The sequence below is a fragment of the Mesocricetus auratus genome, unplaced genomic scaffold (genome assembly GCF_017639785.1).
Source record: "Mesocricetus auratus isolate SY011 unplaced genomic scaffold, BCM_Maur_2.0 Super-Scaffold_100013, whole genome shotgun sequence".
NCBI lineage: Eukaryota > Metazoa > Chordata > Mammalia > Rodentia > Cricetidae > Mesocricetus > Mesocricetus auratus.
The window spans coordinates 38,531,412-38,552,910 of record NW_024429196.1 but is presented as its reverse complement, the minus strand read 5'-3'; the positions used below and the strand labels follow the sequence as shown (position 1 = coordinate 38,552,910).

The 21,499-nt window shown below is 39.3% G+C and overlaps 1 protein-coding gene across 7 annotated transcripts in view; it reads left to right on the top strand.

Moving 5' to 3' along the window:
- Hecw1 (HECT, C2 and WW domain containing E3 ubiquitin protein ligase 1) overlaps window positions 1-20,963 on the top strand; it is a 279,382-nt gene extending 258,419 nt beyond the window's left edge. For all 7 annotated transcript variants that reach the window (XM_040755624.1, XM_040755621.1, XM_040755623.1 and 4 more), the window contains 6 exons: window positions 3,467-3,565; window positions 4,063-4,192; window positions 6,802-6,948; window positions 8,271-8,385; window positions 10,719-10,917; window positions 16,553-20,963. In XM_040755624.1, coding sequence (XP_040611558.1) covers window positions 3,467-3,565; window positions 4,063-4,192; window positions 6,802-6,948; window positions 8,271-8,385; window positions 10,719-10,917; window positions 16,553-16,664 — 802 coding nt within the window. In that variant the 3' untranslated portion in view covers window positions 16,665-20,963. The remainder of the gene's footprint in view (window positions 1-3,466; window positions 3,566-4,062; window positions 4,193-6,801; window positions 6,949-8,270; window positions 8,386-10,718; window positions 10,918-16,552) is intronic.
- Window positions 20,964-21,499: the final 536 nt, after the last annotated feature.

The following is a 21,499-nucleotide window of genomic DNA, read 5'->3' as shown; positions in this document are numbered from 1 at the left end:
GTTTCTCATCCTGAGGGTGTGGCAGATAGATTGAATATATCCCTGAATTGTGGTTGTTTCTGATCACTGTTATCAGACCCCAGGGTAGCTAGATTCTAAGTACTAGGCTCCTTCTGGGAGAAGAATGCTGTGAAATGATGTCCTTTTTACTTATTTTCTGTTATGGCTGTATTATAAAAAATACATGCTGAATCTGATTCCATCACTTTTATCACCCCTGCTGGTGGAAGCCACTATCATCTTCATCCAAACAAAGCTTCTAAGCTTCATCTGTTTCCACTCTTGCCAAAGTACTCATTTTAAGGCACTGCTCAGTTCATTATGCAGATCCCACATGAACCTTCCAGTGGATGGAGTCTCATCCCATTCATAATGAATACAAAGACTACCCATGACCTGCAAAACCCATCCCCTAGGTGTCTCTCTAAACTTCAACTATCCCTGAAGTATCCTCCTTCTGGAGCACAGCCTCATTGGCTTCAAAGAAACCATGCATATTCATTCCCACCTTGGTGCTTGTACTGTTGTTCTCCAAAGGCTCTCTCCTTCCTCTTGATTTGGACCAGACATCATTCTCTCGAAAGACTGGTGCTTTGTGGTGCATTCAGGGAACTCATTCTCTCTCCCCATTTCCTCAAGAAAAAAACCACAACCAAAGTACTCAGTGGAAGCTTAAAAATTTGTTAGATAAAGGAACATGCTGTCCTTAGAGATTTGAGAAGTGATGAAAATGCCCTGATCTGTAGAGTGAAACACAAAACCCGAGTTTAGTGGCCCTTGTTGCATCTGGAGGGTGCAGATACCCTTTCACAAATTTCAAGATGAAAACTGCCTGTGAGCCAACCAGAAATAGCCACCTGTCCAAATGCCTCCCCTAACATTGTGCTGTATCCCAGAGTTCTCAAGCAACAACAGCTTTTCCCTGCCACTACCAGAGGCTATTTGGCAAGGTCAGAAGATAGTAGGAAACAGTATAGAGTTTGCTAATTATATCTAATGAGTTAAACAGTCAATATTGTTAAACATCCTAAAATACACAGGACTTCAAATATCAATAATGCTAAGGTTAAGGGACTGTTGTGTTCTGTTTTTAATAATTTAGTTCTAATTTTTATTTTAATTGAATTTTTATGAATTTGTTTTTAAAGAATATATAGTTTCATTATTCCCCCCCCCATGCCTCCCTCCAACCCTTCCCATATCTCTTCCCTCCAATGACTTTGTTACCCACCTTTCAAATCCATGGTCTCTTTTTCTCTGATTATTATTAGTATTATTACACATAAACGTATCAGTATAACCTGTTGAGTCTCTTTATGTTGCTTGTAAATATAAGATTCCACTGGCATTGCATAAACAATTAAGGGGCTCATCCCTGGAGATACTTCTATTTACATTTTTTATTTTTGATTTGATTCATCTTAATAATCTCCACCTGTATGGTCATGTCACCAACATGATGGGTTTTTTTTAAATCTTTTTATTTAAATTGGAAACAAGCTTGCGTCACATGTCAATCCTGGTTCCCTCTCACTCCCCTCCTCCCCAACTCCCACCATCTCCACTAAACCCCCCATCCAATCCCCCACTCCACTCTCCAGGGAGGGTGAGGCCCTTCATGGAGGATCTCCAAAGTCTGTCATATCATCCGGGGCAGGGCCTAGGCCCCCCCCATGTATCCAGGCTGAGAGAGCATCCCTCCATGTGGAAGGGGCTCCCAAACTCCATTTGTATGGCAGGGATGAATGCTGATCTATTGCCCAAGGCCCCAAAGATTGCCGAAGCCTCCTCACTGACACCTACATTCAGGGGATATGGATCAGTCCCATGCTGACCTCTCAGCCATCAGTCTGGGGACCATGAGCTCCCCTTTGTTCAGGTCAACTGATTCTGTGGGTTTCACCAGCCCGGTCTTGGCCCCTTTGCTCATCACTCCTCCCTCTCTGCAACTGGGTTCCAGGAGTTCAGTTCAGTGTTTAGCTGTGGGTGTCTGCCTCTGCTTCCATCAGTCACTGGATGAAGGCTCTAGGATACAAGGTAGTCATCAATCATATTAATGGGGAAAGGCTTTTAAGGTAGCTCCTCCACTATTGGCTAGATTGCCAGTTGGTGTCATCCTTGTAGATCTCTGGAAATCTCACTCAGATCTCTCCTCAAACCTATAATAACTCCCTCTATTATGGTATCTCTCATCCTGCTCGCCTCTATTCTTCCCCCAACTCAACCTTCTTGCTCCCTCATGTCCTCCTCTGCCCTCCTCTTCTCCCTCTCTTTTTCTCCCAGCTCCCTCTCCCCTTCCCCCATGCTCCCATTCCCCTCAGAAGATCCTGTCCTGTTCCCCTTCTCTGGGTAGCATGCATATCTCTCTTAGGGTCCTTCCTGTTTCCTAGACTCTCTGGCAATGGGATTGTGGGCTGGCACTCCCCTGTTTCATGCCTAAAATCCATATATGAGTTAATACATACCGTGTTTGTCTTTTTGTGACTGGGTTACCTTACTCCGGAGCCAGAAAAGTCCATGATTAGGTGAAAACCTAATTAGATAGAAAAAAAATATACCACAGTTTTGGAGTTAGGTGCAGAAAGGGCAAAGCCTTCTTAGCAAATAAGCCACAGGATAACCAAGCAGACAGGAAGCTTCATAGAGCAGCAAAATCATGTGGGAAAGCTCAGGTAACCTGGTAACTCAGCCAAGCAGTTCACCAGAAAATTTTCTGGGAAACAAGTTGCTTCAACGAAGATTGACATTAGTAAGGGCCTTTATATCTGTAAGTGGCTGGGTCTACATGACCAGTTCTTCCTAGAAATGACATTGTTCTTTCATTGTATGGCTGGCAACACTGAATAACAATGGCTGATCAGGTTATCTGTCATCACATTGTGATTGCATGGAACTGTTTCTCACGGTCTTTAAATACTAACTGCCATCTGTGATTGATATTCAAGTCTCCACCTCCCAGCATGGAGTAGCATTATAAAATGTCTAAATGGGCAAAGACACATTGTTCAGAGAGATGGGTTTCTGTTTTCTTGGGTCTAGGTTCTCTTGGGTCCAACTTGGGCTTTATATTTCAGGTTCCCAAATTTCCATTCCTCAGTGATTTCTCTTCTTAAATAAATAACACCAGTCTGATAATGGGCCATAGAAGGTTTTGTTTAGGATGTACCAACCATATGGCCATTGTTTATAGTAAAGAATATGAAGAAGAATTGATGTCTCTTTGTATCATCAATTGGAAAATTCATTGAGCTGTTTAAGATGAATACTATACAGAAACTCATAGAATTGGGCAAAGGGGTGCCCAATGATACAGCATATGTTTTAGAATTTGTGATGCCCTTGATTCAACATCCAGCACCATAAAGCTCAAATAAAAATACAAATTTAAAAAATAGTATGAATTAAAATACTTAGTAATGTAGATTACTATTAACTCTTAAACTTCTTTGCCTTATCTGTGTTGCAGGTTTAGATTTAGTGGTCGTATCCTGGGCCTGGCTCTAATCCATCAGTACCTCCTGGATGCTTTCTTCACAAGGCCCTTCTATAAGGGACTCCTGAAGCTGTGAGTGTACTGTATGTCTCTGGCCCTTTTGCCAATTTGGCTCCAACCATTTCTAATAAGTTTCCATCAATTTATTGTTCCAAGTGCATATATATATCTCCCATACCTCTTAGTGCAATAAAATGGCATTGGGAGACTTTGAGCAGGTGTAAGAAATGACTCATTAGCAAAACCATATAACGAACACTAATTCATTTATATAGAAATCATAACATTGTGAATATTATATACTATATTGTTGAGTAGAATTTGCTTGTCTTTAGTTACCTATGAATCAATAATTATTTTATGTTTATTATTGAAACTTCAGCAGCTCCTTTTCAAAAGGAAACTATTGAACTAAAACTATTGAATTACTGCTTCATCAATGTATTCAGAATTATCAAGTAATTATAAATCCTATTATACTTTATTGAGAAGCAGCATAATCATGTTTGAAATGAGGTCTGAACAACATTTGTTCACTCAGTTTTTCTTGCTCCTTGGAATTCTCTCAGGCCCTGTGATTTGAGCGACCTGGAATATTTAGATGAGGAATTCCACCAAAGTTTGCAATGGATGAAGGACAATAACATCACAGACATTCTCGATCTCACTTTCACTGTTAATGAAGAAGTTTTTGGACAGGTTTGTGTGGTGTGGAGTTGGGAAAGACATTTTGTTGTTTACTATGGTAAATGCATAAAACAAAACTCAACCATCTTGGAGCTCTTTAAGTATGCCTTTCAGCAGTGTTAAATGCATTCAAGTTTGGCATCCAATCTCTAGAACTTCTTGCAAAACTGAAACTCTACCAATCAAACAACACCCTTTAATTCCATCCACCCCCTAACTCCTAGGAAATTCCATACGATTTCTATTTTTACCATTTTGACTCTAGATAGTTCAAATAAGTATGTTTCTTTTCCTTGTGGTTATTGTGAATAATGTTGCTAATGACCTGAATGCACTGATTGGCCCCTGTTACCAGTTCTTTTGGATTGCATATACTCACATATGCAATTTCAGGTATAGGATTGCTGGGTCATATGCTAATGGGGCTTTATTTTTAAATTAAATAACAAGAATCTCATTGGTTCACACCAGGGGCCTCTGCAAGTGCAGCAAGTGCTCTCACCTGTTGAGCCCTCTCTCCAATCCCAGGACTTCTTTTTTTAGTAGCATTGTTAAGGCTTCTTCCTTCTTTCTATCACTTTGATATGGTTCTACGAAATGATATGATTCCACCCTATGATATGGTTCCACTCTACACTGAAAATCAAATGTAACCATGGATCAGAAGACATTTAAAGTATATCATAAGATACAGGTATTTCTGTTCTTTAAGACTACATAGTTCTTTCATTACATTCGCTTAGTCCTCCAGTATGCTTAGATCTCAGTACCACCTAACAAAAAAGTTTCCCATGTGTTTTCTACAAGAATTTACTGGTATAGTATTAAATCTGTTGTCCAAATGAGTATGAGACTCTCCAGTCATTCAAATCACATATTAAGTCATAAAACACAAATAAAAGTACATTGCTGGCAGCAAAGGATGGGTTAATGATATCTAAACTGATATAAAATTTGAGATATATTTTCCAGAGAGAGATATGAAGAACAGAGTATCTGTTATATATGAGTATGTTATGTATATATGTATGTATATATATTAGCTTATAAAAACATATGGCGTATACTTTCATATTCTCTAATACATGAAAGGCAGCAGACAGATCCTAGCCCCCGAATGACGACTTGGTCTTCAGAAGCATGAGCTCCGTGCTGAGTGGAGACTGCTCTGCCTCCTTGTATTCTGCTTCCTAGCCACATTTTCAGCCACCTTAGAAAACAACTCTTTCTACTTTACTCCTCCTCATTAGGTGCACACGAGTCTGTTGCATAGCAGCTGCAATCTGTTGCTCTAATTGAGAGTCAGAGGCATCAATTATCTGACTATAGTGTTGGGACATTTGGCTCCCTCTACCTTCAGGGACAACCTAGGACATTTCCCTTTTGTTTCCATTACATTCCTTAAGTTTTTTTTAAATTTTTTTATTTTATTTTCCAGTTTAAATTTAGATAAGAAACAAGGTTGCTTCACAAGTCAGTTCCAGGTCCCTCTCCCTTTCCCTCCCCTCCTCCCGTGCCCTCCCCCCAACCCCCCCCCCGTTATCCCTTCATTCCCCCAGGGAGGGTGAGGCCCTCCATGGGGGTGCCCATAGTCTGTCATTTCATATAGGGCAGGGCCTAGATCCTTCCCCAAGAGTTCAGGGTGAGAGTGCACCTCACATTGTTCTATGGGAGTCCAAAGTCCTTGTGTATACTTGGGATGGGTACTGATCTGCTGCCCAAGGCTCAATAGATTAGCTAGGCCTCCTCACTGACACCCAGATTCAGGGGGCCTTGATCAGTCCCATGCTGGATTCCCAGGCTGATGCCTGGGATTCAAGAGTTAACCTTTGTCTGGTCAGCTGTTTCTGTGGGTTAAACCAGACCAGTCTTAATCCCTTTGATCACCAGTCCTCCCTCTCTGTTACTGGCTTTCTTGAGTTCAGCTCAGTACTTAACCAAGGGAGTCTGCCTCTTCTTCGATCAGCCACTAAATGAAGTTTCTGTTTCCCAGACTCTCTGGCCATAGGATTGTAGGCTGGCACTCCCCAGATCTATGTTTAAAATCCATATATGAGAGAGTACATGCCATGTTTCTCTTTTTGTGACTGTGTTACCTCACTCAGGATGGTTTCTTCTAGTGTCATCCATTTGCCTGCGAATCTCATGATTCCATTGTTTTTTCCTGCTGAATAGTACTCCATTGTGTAGATGTACCACATTTTCTCTATCCACTCTTCGGTTGAGGGAAATCTAGGTTGCTTCCAAGTTCTGGCTATTACAAATAAAGCTGCTATGAACATAGTGGAACAGACATCTTTGTTGTATGAATGGGCATCTTTTGGATATATGCCTAAGAGTGGAGTTGCTGGGTCTTGTGGTAGGTTTATTCCCATTTTTCTGAGGAATCTCCATACTGTACATTCCTTAAGTTAAAGAAGTATGTTTCCTGTTCATATAAAAAGTAAACAAATTGCGGTTTTTCTAAGATGTTTAAGAATGTGGTTCAAACAACGAAAACTTTCCTAGTAACTTCCAGGGAAGGAAAAAAGGCCTTTTTGTGCTGTCATCCTAATTAAGAATGTCTCCTCTGGAAAACAAGCTGAATGATAAGCATCATGATCCTCCTGTTTACTCGCAAGGTAACAGAAAGAGAGCTGAAGTCTGGAGGTGCCAACATGCAGGTGACCGAGAAGAACAAAAAGGAATACATCGAGAGGATGGTGAAGTGGCGGGTGGAACGGGGTGTGGTGCAGCAGACCGAGGCATTGGTGAGGGGCTTCTATGAGGTAAGACCCCAGCTGGCCCAGGAAAGCCAGCCATAGCCCTGGGTGCTTTTGCAGTGGGGCCAGAGCTTCTTACGGAGCTCAGTGAGAAGCAGGAATTCAATGTTCCAAAACAGAGAAAAAGAAGCCAGAGAGGCAAGGTATATCGTCTCCTGCCCAGAGTTGGTGGAGCATCTAGCTGGGCTGGATGGATGGAGGGCCAGACTTCTCCATGAATACCGGCCCTGTCAGAAGTTAAAATAGCCTTAGTAAATTGTCATTGATTTGGCTCTGTTGTACCAGGTAAGGAGGTACCCCGTGTTTCTTGCGTAGCTGTGTGGATGAGATTTTTTCCTTCAGTCCACTGAACAAAGAAAGCAAAGCAGAAGCACTGGGGGGTTCTAGGCACTCCGTTTTGGGTGTCCATTTTGCTGTCACCTCATTGTGCTAAGCAGTAAATTGAGAAGACAGACTGCTGCCAGACTTCCCATTCCCCAAAATGGTATCCTTATACTTCAATTTAGACATTCAGTTTAGAAGTTTATTTTCTAATTTACTGCCCATGCCCACCACTTGCCGGTCCAAAGCAGGAAGCACTGGAGACATTCAGTAGAGCCTGGCACATTTGGCAGAAGATGGAAAGCCATGGCACAGAGCTCTAACCAACAGAGGCCCTTCCCAATCCTTAGAGGGAAAGACAAGGAAACAGGAAGTAAAGAAAAAAGGAAGGGAACTGCAAGAAATGAATAATAATTTCATGGGAAAGACACGTAATATAACTTGAAAACTTACATGTAACTTCAGAAAATCAAGTCGGTATTGTTTGTGAAGTTGGAGAAGATCTGAAATGCTAAGAAGTGTGCGATTTTTCCCCCTTTCCAGCCCAGGAAGGACTGTATTCTAAAATGCTAGCTCTGTGACTAGTGCTGGGGCTTCTATAATAAAAGCATATACTGGACATCTTCTAAGCATCAGGAGTCCATTTCTCTAAATCTTAGAGGCAGGCAAGTCCAAGATCCAGACACTGGCTAGTTCAGTGGCTGATAAGGGCCGTTTTCCCAGATGACAGCTTCTTGCCTCATATCAGTGGGAAGGACAAGGATCATGTGCCTCTTCTTTAAAGTCACTAGCTCTATCTCTGGGCCTCATGATCCAATTGTCTCTTTTTAAAAAAGTATTCTAAGATTATAATACAATAACATGATGGCCACTGCTATGACTTTGAGTTTGAAAATGACCGCATGTCGAAAACACGATTTATAAATGAGAGTTCCTTTCCCAATCTGACAGGCAACAGTAGTAACCATGACAATAACGTGCTGTGTGTTGATGCTACTGTCTTTCAGGTGGTAGACTCGAGGCTCGTCTCAGTGTTTGATGCTAGAGAACTTGAGCTGGTGATTGCTGGTACTGCCGAAATCGACCTGAATGACTGGAGAAATAACACTGAGTACCGGGGAGGTGAGCTAACAGCACTTTTGATAATATATGCTTTAAAGAAAAATTATTGAAGTACAATTGATGCAGTGTGAGATTGGCCATCCTAAAATAAACAATTCAATAGCATTGAGTATATTCAAAACTTTGTGTAACGATGACCTCTACCTGGCTCTGAAGGGAGACTTGTACCCATCAAGCAGTTGTTCCCCATCCCTTGTTTCCATCTTTCAGACATCTGGCATCATAAATCTCTACTCTATCTCTGTGGCCTACCGATTTTAGTAATGTCATATAAATACTGTCATGCAAAATACCGTCCCTGTGTTTGCTTTCTTCGACTTAACATAATTTTTTGTTAAGTATTTTATTCCTCTGTATAACTAAGTAGTAATCCATCACACAGTTCACTAAAGTTGTTTCTGTTATTTACGATGCTGGCCCTTAAACTTAAGGCTTGGTACTTCCTTGGCAAATGCTATATCACTAATGAATATCCTGAGCCCTGTTTCTCACTTTTCTAAGCCTCCAAAGACTTGTCCTTACTTCAATACAAAATAGTTATTTTCACAGCTTCTGACTAACTTCTTCCAGACAACAGTAATCCCTGGTGTGGCTATGTAAAGACGCACAGACAACAAACCTTCTATATGTGAGCTCTTGAGTAGCCGGCACACTGTCAGAGAAGCATATCTTGCTTTGCTTCCTGTAGAATTTCAGCCTTCTTTGCCTCAGTCCGTGTTTACTTCAACAGGGTTCTAGCTATTCTCCCAAGATCCCCCTCACCTCCCCCCCCTCATAATTTAAAACATTATTTACAGTAAATCATTTGTGATCTTTCCTTTGGTCTGCATCAAAATGAATGCAATTCTATCTTAGCAATACAAATTGTAATTCTTATAATATCAACATTTTATGTTGACTATAGGGAATATTGCCCCAGAATGTCTGATGTTTTAGACTAGCCATCTACAGTAGAAAAAGAATGTGAACCACATGTATAAGTTTGAATTTCTTTCTTTCCTATTTATTTGTTTGTTTGTTAATTGAGATACAGTCTCACTATATAGCCTCGGCTGGCTTGGAACTTGCCATGTAGACCAAGCTGGTCTCAGACTCACAAAGATCCACCTGCCTCTGCCTCCTAAGTTTTGCATGTGCCACCACACCAGGCACTAACTAAAACTTTAATAGCCATTTTAGGGAAAAGTACAAACAAACAACCGTAATTTATGTCTTTTAATTTAATATGTCCAGAATACCACTTCAACATGGGGTCAGCATTAGAAATCACTAATGCAGAATATGGAGACTTTGTTAAGAGTTTAACCTCAAAAATCCTCTTTCTTTTGTAAAATGTTAGAGAAAAATCCCAACCAAAATAACAGAGGGGAAAAAAACAAGGGGACACCAAGTCAGCCTCCTTCAATCATTCAGCTGCAAAGAACCTCTTACAAAGTCCATGCAGATCTGTTAAGAAAACTGCTGGCCTAAGTATTCTGCTGAACCAGTAAGACTTCTAATGTCCCAGCATCCTCTTGACTCCCAGGCTTTACAAATACCCATCTGTGTTATCTGACTTCCTGATGCCTCTTTTCCTCATTTTCGTTGTTTATTTCTTTCTTTGCTCTAATGCACAAATGCATCCTATGTTAAATCCAAACCCTGCTTCCTTCACGAATCTTTCTCAATTTCTACCCACATCAACTCCCCTCTCTCTGAATGTGTCTTCCCTTGTCCTGAATGGGAGTCATCTCTCTAGATTGTTTCTCGAAAGCCTAGTCTCCTCAGTGATACCTTAAAGCAGCTCCACAGCCCAGGGATGGCTGGGAGAACAACTGTGTGATACAGACTTTTCTTTGGGGGCAGTCATTGCTGCTGGGAACCTGTCATCTTCAATCAGGTTTACATGCTACCTCTATCTGTTCTTAAGCCCTAGACTCTCCTGTGTTACACCGTTGCCAAGAGCTAAGACATCAGAACAAAGAACATAGATGATCTGTCTTTATCAAGTCTGTATAGAGAAATGGGGGAAAATTACTTTTCTGCCTTTGTCGAGTGTTCCTTACACTCAGATAATTCTGGGATATTTTAGGTTGTATTCCAGTTGTTTAAGTAGGAAACACCTCAGAAGAAACTTTTCAAATACCCAGTTCTTTTGAAAAATTGCTATTATCTAAATCTGCTTGTTTTAAAACTTGACCAAGTTATATAAATCCGTTTAGACCTGCCTGTCTAAATGCCATTATCAGCAAAATCAAAAGACCCCAAGCTAAGGTTCAGTTCACACATCTGTTTCTTCCTTCTTTCTCCACATCTCTTCTTCCCCAACACCACATCTTTTTTTTTTAAACCAGGTTATCATGACGGCCACCTTGTGATCCGCTGGTTCTGGGCTGCAGTGGAACGATTCAATAATGAACAACGATTGAGATTACTCCAGTTTGTGACGGGAACATCGAGTGTGCCCTATGAAGGCTTTGCAGCTTTGCGGGGAAGCAATGGGCTTCGACGGTTCTGCATAGAGAAGTGGGGGAAAATTACATCTCTTCCCAGGTACAGAGCTCCGGCCAACCTTCATGAACTCATCTCAGTGGCAAATTAAGTTTTATTGTTGGAGTTTGAGTGATCATTTTTTAAGATAGAATTTTTGCTTGTCACTCAAAGTATTGGGTTTTTTTGAGTTACTAATTAAACATATAAGTAAGGTGCCTCTGAGACTTGGATTGAGACTATATTCTCAGTGAAGTTTTAGCTGTTGATCATATTTGGACTATAATGTCCATTTGCCAGTAATAGTAGACTGCCAAATCCATGAAAAACTCAACTTAAATGCACTTTAGAGGAATATATAACATAGAGGAAGAGGGAGACAAGGTCATTACTGTAAAAAAATGGAAACCCGCCGGGCGATGGTGGCACACGCCTTTAATCCCAGCACTTGGGAGGCAGAGGCAGGCGGATCTCTGTGAGTTCGAGGCCAGGCTGGACCAACAGCCTCCAAAACAATACAGATAAACCCTGTCTCGTAAAAACCAAAAAAAAAAAATGGAAAACCAAAGTTATCCCTCCAACATATAGTTTTTATCTATAGCATATACTTGATACTTCATAGGATAGTTAGGTATTTGTATATTCATTATATTTTTCCAGTGAGTTTTAAAATATGTGGAGATGGGATCATGTGTATTCCTGGGTCTCTACAATGATTTTTACACAATACTCTATCAAAAACCTATTGTGTTATAAATTTTTTAAAAAAGGCAATTTAAATTTCCTACCCCATGAGTTTCAGTGCCAAGACTTCCCTGGTCCTTTTTATTCTAATCTGGGTAGCATATTCTTGGTCAATAAAATAAGGATAACTATAAATACTTCTGGACAGGCATTCTAGTAACAAATAGTGCTTTGACAAACATAAGAAGATATGGATTCTTTGGTAGTTAGAATGAGGATGGCCCTCATAAACTAATCTGTTTGTTCCCTAATTAGTGGAACAGTTTGGAAAGGATTAGGAGGTGTTGCCTTGTTGGAGGAAGTGTGTCACTGGAGTGGGTTTGGCAGTTTAAAAAGTCCACGCTAGGCCCAGTCGCACACTGCCTGCAGACCAGGATGTAAAGCCCTCAGCTACTGCTCCAGTACCATGCCTGTCTGCTTTTCACCATGATAATCATGAACTAATCCTCTAAAACTGTAAGCAATCCCCAATTAAATGCCTTCTATTGTAAGATTTATCTTTATCATGGTGTCTTTTCACAGCAATTGAACAGTACCTAAGACAGATTCTAATTAGAAAAGATATATATCTGATACACATCAATCTCTATATTAGTAAGATTTGCATTATTATAGTAAATTCTTCGATAAATTAATTTGAAAAGAGGAAAGGTTATTTTGGCTATCTCTTTTAGAGGTTTTAGTCCATGAATGATTGGCCCTGTTGCTTTGGTTTAATGAGGGTACAATATATCATGATGGGAGAGTATAGTGAGAAAAATCCTGTTTACTTCATGCCTAAGAGAGAAGAGTAGGGTAGAAGAAAAGGCGGGAGAGAAGAAAAGAAAAAAGAGAGAAAAATAGTCAAGGATCTATTTGAGGAAATTTCCCTAATGGCCTAACTTCCTGCCGCTAGGCACCACATCTAAAAGTCCTATTGTTTCCCGGTAGCATCACTGTTGAGATCAAGTCTTCAACACATAGGCCTTCGGGGATCATGCTATATATAAACTATAGCAGCACCAAAATACCTTTGCTAAATCCATATAATTGAAAGATTGAATGAAGTATGAAGTATGATTTTCATCTAATTTTCCCACACTTCTTGCTTTCCTGAGGACAGTTCATATGATGTTGCTGAGTGTTGAGTGATTCTATTCCTGAGAAGAACTGATCAAGGGTCTGATCACTCCAGATAGGGAACTGAAAGTAGACCAAAGTAATGGTCCCACCAAAGTACAACTTTGTGAACCAATGACTTCTTATTGGAGATACTTAGAGCCATATGAGTAAGAGGTTACTTACAGGAGCAGAAATAACTCAGGTGCAGCACCGAAAACACACCCCAGAATGGCTCACCAAAGCTAGTACACAACCTGCATGCCACTGAGTAAGCTGGGAAGTTTCTGTTCCAGGTAACTCAATTAATCTGAGCCTCCTCGAGGTATCTTGGCCAATCTGAGACATGCTCTCTCAGCAGCCATTACTGCTTACATGCATCAGTTTGCAGGCAATTCCTGAAGCTTTCTTTCCCCATGTCCCACACCTCTTCCTCTCAGATTCATGACTTCTTTTTCTTTGTTACTAATATATATATAGTATATGCACATCTTCGGCCCAAAATGTATCAGCCTCATGGTTCCACTGAGAGTTGAAAGACCCAAAAATCAGAATTAGCATGTATCTAGCTTAATGGTAGTTTCTGATAGTGAAATTATTTGGAAACATCCTGCTTTTATTTTAGGAAAATATAGTTTGGACCATCATTTAATAATAGCATACCCCTATAAGTCTGCAGCATGGGAAGGAGGTGAGACACAAGACACCTGTCTATAAGATCTTATAGTAGAGGGAAATACAGACCAGAGATAAATTACTACAACACAAGGAGAATTGTAAGAATCCGGGGTGCTTAAACCAATGTGATGTGAAAATGTGATTCGGAGTCTTAATCCTCAGAGAAAATGCTCCAAAGCAACTGGCATTTGGTGGGTATTAAGGGATAGAGAAGAGGGGAAATCTAGGCTAAGTAAGTAGCATGAGCCAGTCATGGACTGATAAAACATCAGCATGTGCTCAGGGAGAAGCACTGATTCAACACAGAGGACAAACATCCTGAGCTGGATTCACAACTAAACCTCCTTTGTTGGGTTTTATCATCTCCAATGTGTTGTCTAGAGGACATGAGAAAGACCTTCTTTGACACTGTAGTGGTTAACATTTTGATTGATAACTTGGAAGAACAAGAAGATACAGAGAAATCAGCTGTGTAGTTGACTACTAGAATAATGCATGAACTCACTACTATAACCCAAATTCCAAAACACCCTGAAATTCTACACCTTTCAATTTACATGAACAGAGTAAAATCTGAATGTTCTCCATCCTGTGGAGATCCTGTGGAGTTCAAAACATGGAGTATGAAGTACAAGTGGTTTACTTCCCGGTAAATCATGTGAAAAGAGATTAGGTCTTAAATTCAGTATGTAGTAAGGCATGTGAAAAAAGATAAGTTCAATATAACTCTTAAAATATTATCACAATAATAGATTTTAAAGAGACTTTTCTCAGGAGGCATAGGCAGGCAGATCTCTGAGTTCAAGGCCAGCCTGGCCAACAGAGTAAGTCAGGACTACGCAGAGAAACCCTGTCTCTATAAATAAATAAATAAGCTCTTATGTTGAAATGATGATTCACAGTATGAAAGGAGTTTAATAGTATTTTGTTTTTAAAGTGCACACAGCATGTGTTATTATTCCCATTTCACAGATGAGAAAACTGATATTCAAAAAATTAGCTGACTTTTTAAGATCATAAAGTTAACAAGTGGTTAGCCTGAAGTCAGAAGAGGGATCTGCAGAACCATGGTTCCCTGCATGCTACACTAACCAACACCTGCCTCGCTACATAGTCCAGTGTAGAAGCAATGACAAGTACCATGCTACAGGAACCACACAGGAAGCAAGGCTTAGTGGTGCCAGTCTTTAATCCCAGCACTTGAGTTTGAGACCAGCCTGGTCTACAAAGCAAGTTCCAGGACACAGAGAAACCCTGTCTCAAAAACAAACAAACAAGCAAATAAAAACAACAAAAAACAAAACCCACACCTGAAGTATGAGGAGCATATAGGAACACAGAATCTAACTGAATTCATTGTGGATGCTGACTAGACTTTATCTAGGAAGGTTAATCAAGGTGCTGAAGAACTCAGTAGAAGCAGCTAGTGAAGACACTGAGCATTCAGAGTGTGTGCTGCTCTCCAGTGCTGTTTATCCCCCCAAATTATCTTCACAGAATTAATGTGGTTCTAATTACTTTCTAAACATGAGATTATTTTCTACATCTACACTCACAGTAGCCATAAAAAAATGACCAGAGGAGGAAAACCTAAATGTCTGATCTTCCTTCAGGCCAGCATCTAGCCCTTCATCTAAAGCATACTTGGGGGTCTTACTGAACCTCCTAGTTATGTCAGCTACAGTTCAGTGCTAGACTACTTTCTGTCTTTCTAAACACCAAGATCACTGTAATCCTTGCCCTCCCCAATCCTCTGACTTTGCTTTTACTTTCAAATATTATGATAGTAACTAAAACATCTCAGTTGCCTTCTTTTGACTCCATCTAGTCCTTCCTGATACCTAGGTAGACTCAGAACTCCACTAGTATCTATTTATTTCATATTTTCTCCCAATCAAGTCCTTAAAGCCTACAGTCAGATATTCAACTGTCTTGTGCAGACATGTGGGGTTTGAAGTGGAGGGAGACAGGCAGGAGAGAATGGGGTTGAGTGAACACAGGGTAAGGAAGGAGCTGTTGCCAAAAGCAGGATTGAATGCAGAGTAGACGAAACACCAATGTCCTCGTCAGATTCTCCTTCAATAGAAAACCTCGCCTTCCTTCTTCCTTCATTCCTTTCTTTATCTTCCAAGAATCTGCACTATCCTGAGTGCTGAGCCCACACAGTGTCCTAACACTCTAACTTATGTAATTCTGATTGCAAACACTTCCCCCAGGGGATCTTGTGATTCAAATAAAATTCTAAAGAGGAGTTTACTTTTATTTTGTGGATTTGTTTTATTGTTTTAGATTAGTGTCTTTTTCTATGCTGATTGACATATAAAACTACTTCAATACACTGCTCACCCAACCTGGGCGAAAAAGGCATAAAATTAACTTCCAGCTGTACAAATACATTCTTCTCCCAGCTTTGTCAAAGTACCGCCATCAGGTTTCCATAGAAACAAAGAATTCCTGCAGGAAACAGCTACTAGGGAAGAATCCGTGTGGTTATGCCTCCTCCACTCACTGCCCAATATCCACAAAGGTGTTTCCTATACTTGTGTTATCCATGTAACAGGGAAGACATTTCCGGCGTAGGACATACACCAAGTGTGGGCCTGCAGAAAGAAGGCCAGTCTGAGCAAGGCTGCAGGGATGGCAATGGTGGGAAGATGCCTCAGGCTTGAGAAAGGACTGTCTCATAAGCTCAAATGTTCTTGGAAGTAGGGCACTTAAGCTTCAGTTGATGTATGTTACACTGGTGCAGAGGAGTTGAACTTATTTCCAGAGCACACCTGACTTGGAGAATTGGATCTCAGAATTGCAGAGCATCATTAGCTCTTCAGCAAGGTCCAGAACTCAGGGCTAGGCAAGAATACTTGGGAATGAGCCATTAGCACGAATGATGTTTCTGCCTCCTTCATATTTAAGTTCATATGTAAACTTCAAATCAGGATAATAGCATAGAGTTGACCATTGGCTTGCTACAGTGGTTATAGTATAGTGTGGTTTTCTTACAAATTGTTTCTAGTTCTTCAGTTTCCTAAACTTGTCATGTCTCAATGACCATGGTTTAGCATTTGCAGTGTTTTGTGATTGTCCTAAATATTTGTCTGGCCCACTTTTGATTCCCCTTTAAAGTCATTGATACATCCAGAAACAATGATACTCTGACCAGTGTTTTCTCCCCATGCAGGGCACATACATGCTTCAACCGATTGGATCTCCCACCATATCCTTCATACTCCATGTTGTATGAAAAGCTGTTAACAGCAGTAGAAGAAACCAGCACTTTTGGACTCGAGTGAGAAAGTGGAACTTTGCCTGACATTGTCCTGAACAGTGACACCACCCTTTCTGGGATGACTTCCTTCCCCTCCTTTGACTTTGGTATTCCATGATTTTTATTTCAAAGCAAATTAGAATTGGCAAAAGCTGTGCATGAAGAATTGCCTTCTTCTAAAATCTAATCTTCAGGCTTATCTCCTCTGTTTCCAATGAACTGCTAGCCTGTATGCAATACTACAAACAGCTGTCTCAAGGTCTGTGCATAACTCCACATACCTCCATTCCCAACAATGAAGTACGAGTGCAAGTTACGCTACACTTGACGAGATGGTAATAAATGTTTACTTACATTTCGATCATTTAAGGATAATTCAAGCTGTAAGCATTCCATGCTTTTATTCCCATGTCTTCCAAGTGGAACCACCATTTTTCATAATCTCTAACAACTATTTCCAGACCTAGGAGCTGACTAATTTTTTTCCTCTCTATCTCTGCGTTTCCTATGCATTCTATCCATTCAATGGACACCTAGGGCCACACAGAAATTTTTTTTCTTCATTCAACTCATGACTCATAGGTGGCATCAGTCCCATCGTGCAGAACTAGCCTGGACATATGGTGCAAATATGAAACTTCCAGCAATTAACAGCAAGAAAAAAAGTTTATCAGTAAGCCCAATGGTTATAAGGTCTATGAACTCAACTTGAGACAAGTGTAGTGGGGTAGCAGCCCTGGTGAACACTTACCACACAAGAAGCACAAACTTGTGCACCATATCCAAGGAGGAAATCTTAATTGCTGTAGATTGAAGAATGAGCCTTTAACTCCAATTTTGTTACATAGAAACTGATAAGGCCAATAGGAAAAAGGAAAGGACATAAATTACATTTATTTAAGTACATGAATTTTGTTGTATCTATTCTCATACACATAGTCCAAGTAGATCTCATGGCTTTTGTTGAAGCCAGGTTTATTTACTTGACAAGTAAACCTTTTTGTTTCTTTTCTACTTTGATACTTCTCTCATTCTTCTTTCTTTTCTTTTAATCATGGCATTCACATTCTGTCCCATCTGATCTTCACAGAAACCACATAAGGAGCTGCGGAGAGTGACGGTGCTTGTTAGGGACCACGGGCAATATAAACTTCTTCATCCATAGCAATTTTTCGAAGACACACTGACTTGTATCCAAAAAACCATTTTTTTTAGCATTTATCAAAATATCTAAGAAAATGTGTTTTTAGGAAAACAATTTCAGGCTCCACAGACAGCCTGACATCTTGATTACGTTTGAGATAAACCTAACCATAATGGTCATTTGCTATTTTTGTAACCATGTTATCCATGTTGTCTGAAATATGACATAAATGAAAGTGTTCTTCTTCACTGGGAAAAAGAAAAGCTAACTAGATCCAACTATCTAAATATCTATTGTTGTAGTCAACATATTAAAACAATGGGGAAAGTCTGAGAATATAAAGTTAACTTAAGATAAAACTGTGCCTCATGGCTCATTACATCAGTGTATTATGTTCTTGCACTCTATAATAAAACACTTTCTTAGTAAAAATTATTCACAATGCCAAGCACTCCTTGCTCCTGTATGTCTGCTGCCAAACAGAAAGTATATGTAACAGAAACTTAGCTTTTTAATGTTGTCCAAATCCAAGTTTACTAAAAATTGAGTACAAATTATATGATACACAGCTTAGGGATGGGTAAAATTTGGTATCTGAAAAATAATGAATCCCAATGGAGCTGTTCTTTATTAATGAAATAAGAGCAAAAGGACTACTAAAATCACTTTCACTAAATATTTCACTCGTTGACCAGCATATTTAGAATTCATCTTATACATACATAAAAGCTCAAGTATTCAAGCAGTCAATGTTTTAGTACTTACTTGCCATATGTTGAAAAGTAGGAAGTTGTTCAAATGTAGGAAGCTCATCCTGAAGACCTTTACAATTTACAAAATGAGACAATCTACTAATTGGTTTACTATTTAGTCTACCAACATAGAAAAAGAACAAATTATCTTAGAAATTACATGTGAATAAGAAACTCAGATAAATGTTTTGGGTTTTTTGTTTGTTTGCTTGCTTGTTTGTCTGTATTTGTTTTCGCTAATTTTTACTTATACCTCTACCCTAATGCCAGGCTCCACATGAATCCCCAAAAGCAACCATAACAGAAATAGTATTTCTGGTTTTTATTTATTTATTTATTATGTATACAATGTTCTGCCTTCGTGTATGCCTACATGTCAGAAGAGGGCACCAGATCTCATTATAGATGGTTGTGAGCCACAATGTGGGTGCAGGGAATTGAACTCAGGACCTCTGAAAGAATAGCCAGTGCTCTTAACCTCTGAGCCATCTCTCCAAACTCAGCAGTAGTTTTTTTTCAGCAATAGTATTTTTAAGATAATCTTTTTATTAATTATTTGAGAATGTTTGCAATGTATTTAAATCATATCCAACACTCTTCCCCTAACTCCTTCTAGACCCACTTCTCAGCCTTCAGTTCCTTCTCAATTTCGTGTCGTCTTTTCCTTTATAACACAATGAGTCCAATTTTTGCTGTCCATAATCTAGTATAAGGTCATCCCCTGGAGGATATAAACATATCTTATGTGTAAAAAAAACTGACTCTCATAGCTGAGTTGTAGTGGCACACACCTTTAATCCCAGTACTTGGGAAGCAGAGGTAGGCGATCTTTGTGAGTTGGAGGCTAGCCTGGTCTACAGAGTGAGTTCAAGGACATTCAGAGCTACATATTGAGACTATTTTGAAGGAAGGAGAGAAGGAGGGAAGGAGGGAAGGAAGAAAAGAAAAGGAAACTGACTCTCAAAAACCATTAGTTGTCAGTAACTCCTCAGCTAGGGTTGGGGGCCTTATGAACCCCTCTCCAAAGAGCAATAACATTTTAGAAAAATGAAAAGTGACATTGATACCAACACCAAAGTTACTGAGAAAATGTAAATCTTGTTTCATAGAGCCCAAGATATGACTTGAGCCTTGTAGGAAAGAAGGAAATCAAAGGAAAGAAGAGCTCAGAAATTAGTCATGGAAAGACAATTTTTAAGTCATATGTTAGACTGATTTTAAAATTGCATATAATTTCTATATATATACATATAAACATATAACTGTTCATGTGACTATATGTTTATGTGGGTATTTATATACACTTATACATAAGGAAATCACTATAGAAATAATTTTCTATTAATTTTAATGGTTGGAGATATAAATCACCTCAAATCATATAATTCTTTGGGTAACAAATCTTTTGTGACCATATGTAATTCTTGAACTTTTTTCTCCGTAAAGGCAACTGCAAAATAATCACTTATGAGTCATAACACCCTTAAGCATGATTTTTATATATAACTCTATGAGTATAATATCCTTTATTGGGTGGCAATATTCAGTTACATGAAGATGATAATCTCCCCAGTAGAAATTGAGTCTTCTGGAACTACTCAACTCTCTGTGACATCCTGTGTACATGAGCTGGAGAACATTGTGATAAGTTTTTACTACTATTACTATTATAGCACAAATATTTTGGGAAAGTTATTGAAAAATGAAATGCTAAATGATACTTTGGCAAGCTTTAATCATGAAAGATTTAAATATTTTTCCTGTTAATAATTAAGTTACATCATTCAATAGTCAGAATGTTTGTATGGCAAGCCAGTGAGCTGAGTTTTCCACAAAACTTCTAACAATATGCAATCTCATTGTTAGTCCATGGGCCAAGCCACATGTCTAAAATTTGGGTTCAGAAAATATATAAGTTGCCAGAAATATTTTCCCAGTCAAGATGAAACACTTTCAAATGAAAGTAGTTAGAACTTTACATAATAAAATGTGGTGCTTTATTATTATTGTTGTTGTTATTATTATTACTATTATGTCTTTCAGTGTTCGTTATTAAAACTACTGCAATACTGTATCATAAATGTGCCGGATGACTATTCCAGCTATCACAAGGTCCAAAAGAGAAAGTATTATTTTCCTGTTAATGACACGTAGTCCCTTTGTTCTAATAGATAAAAGGTGCCTAGAGGTAGTGTGTAGAGTAAATATTGTTCTATTAGTCTACTTCCTGCAGCTTCCCATTATCTAAGGAAATGTCCATAACAATTTTGTTTACGAGTCTTTGTTCTAGTCAATAACAGGAGATGTCCATATTACTGGGCTGATTTTGCTTACATCTATAAAAGAAATGTCACGTGATACTCAGGCCTCGCTTTCTCTTCCATCATACATCTTCAAGGAATGTCAATAAACTCACTTTGGTATGGCACTGAGTATGTTCCTTATTGCAAAAAGAAGTCTATGGTAACACAGGAAAATCTCTATCAAGCCTATGCTCTTGATGAATAGTGTAAGCAATAAAGCAACATAGAAGGGTACCAGCTTCTAGGGTAAACAACCCTCAGAAGAAAGGCAATATTGTTACGCTTACAAATCCATGAATAAAGGAGCAGACTCTAAAACAGTTTCCTTGTACATGCCTATCAAGATGCTACACAAACCATATGAGCTTCATTTCATAAGTGTCCTTTCTACAGAACAGGGAGTCACTAGTTTGTAGGAAATCCTACTTGTTGTGTTGAGAAGTTTCTATGAAAACTTGAGCATGGCTCTTGGAGGCTTACCTCAGAGCAAAAGTCACAAATGACCAATATAAACATAATGTTTTTCAAAGCCTGCAAAAGACCAACCATGTGGCTCTCACCATATAAGCATACTTGATTTATTCTTTAAGGAGAAAAACATTTTTGTTTGAAAACGTTTGAAGAGGAATAAGAGAATGGAAAACAGGTAGGGCAAACTATG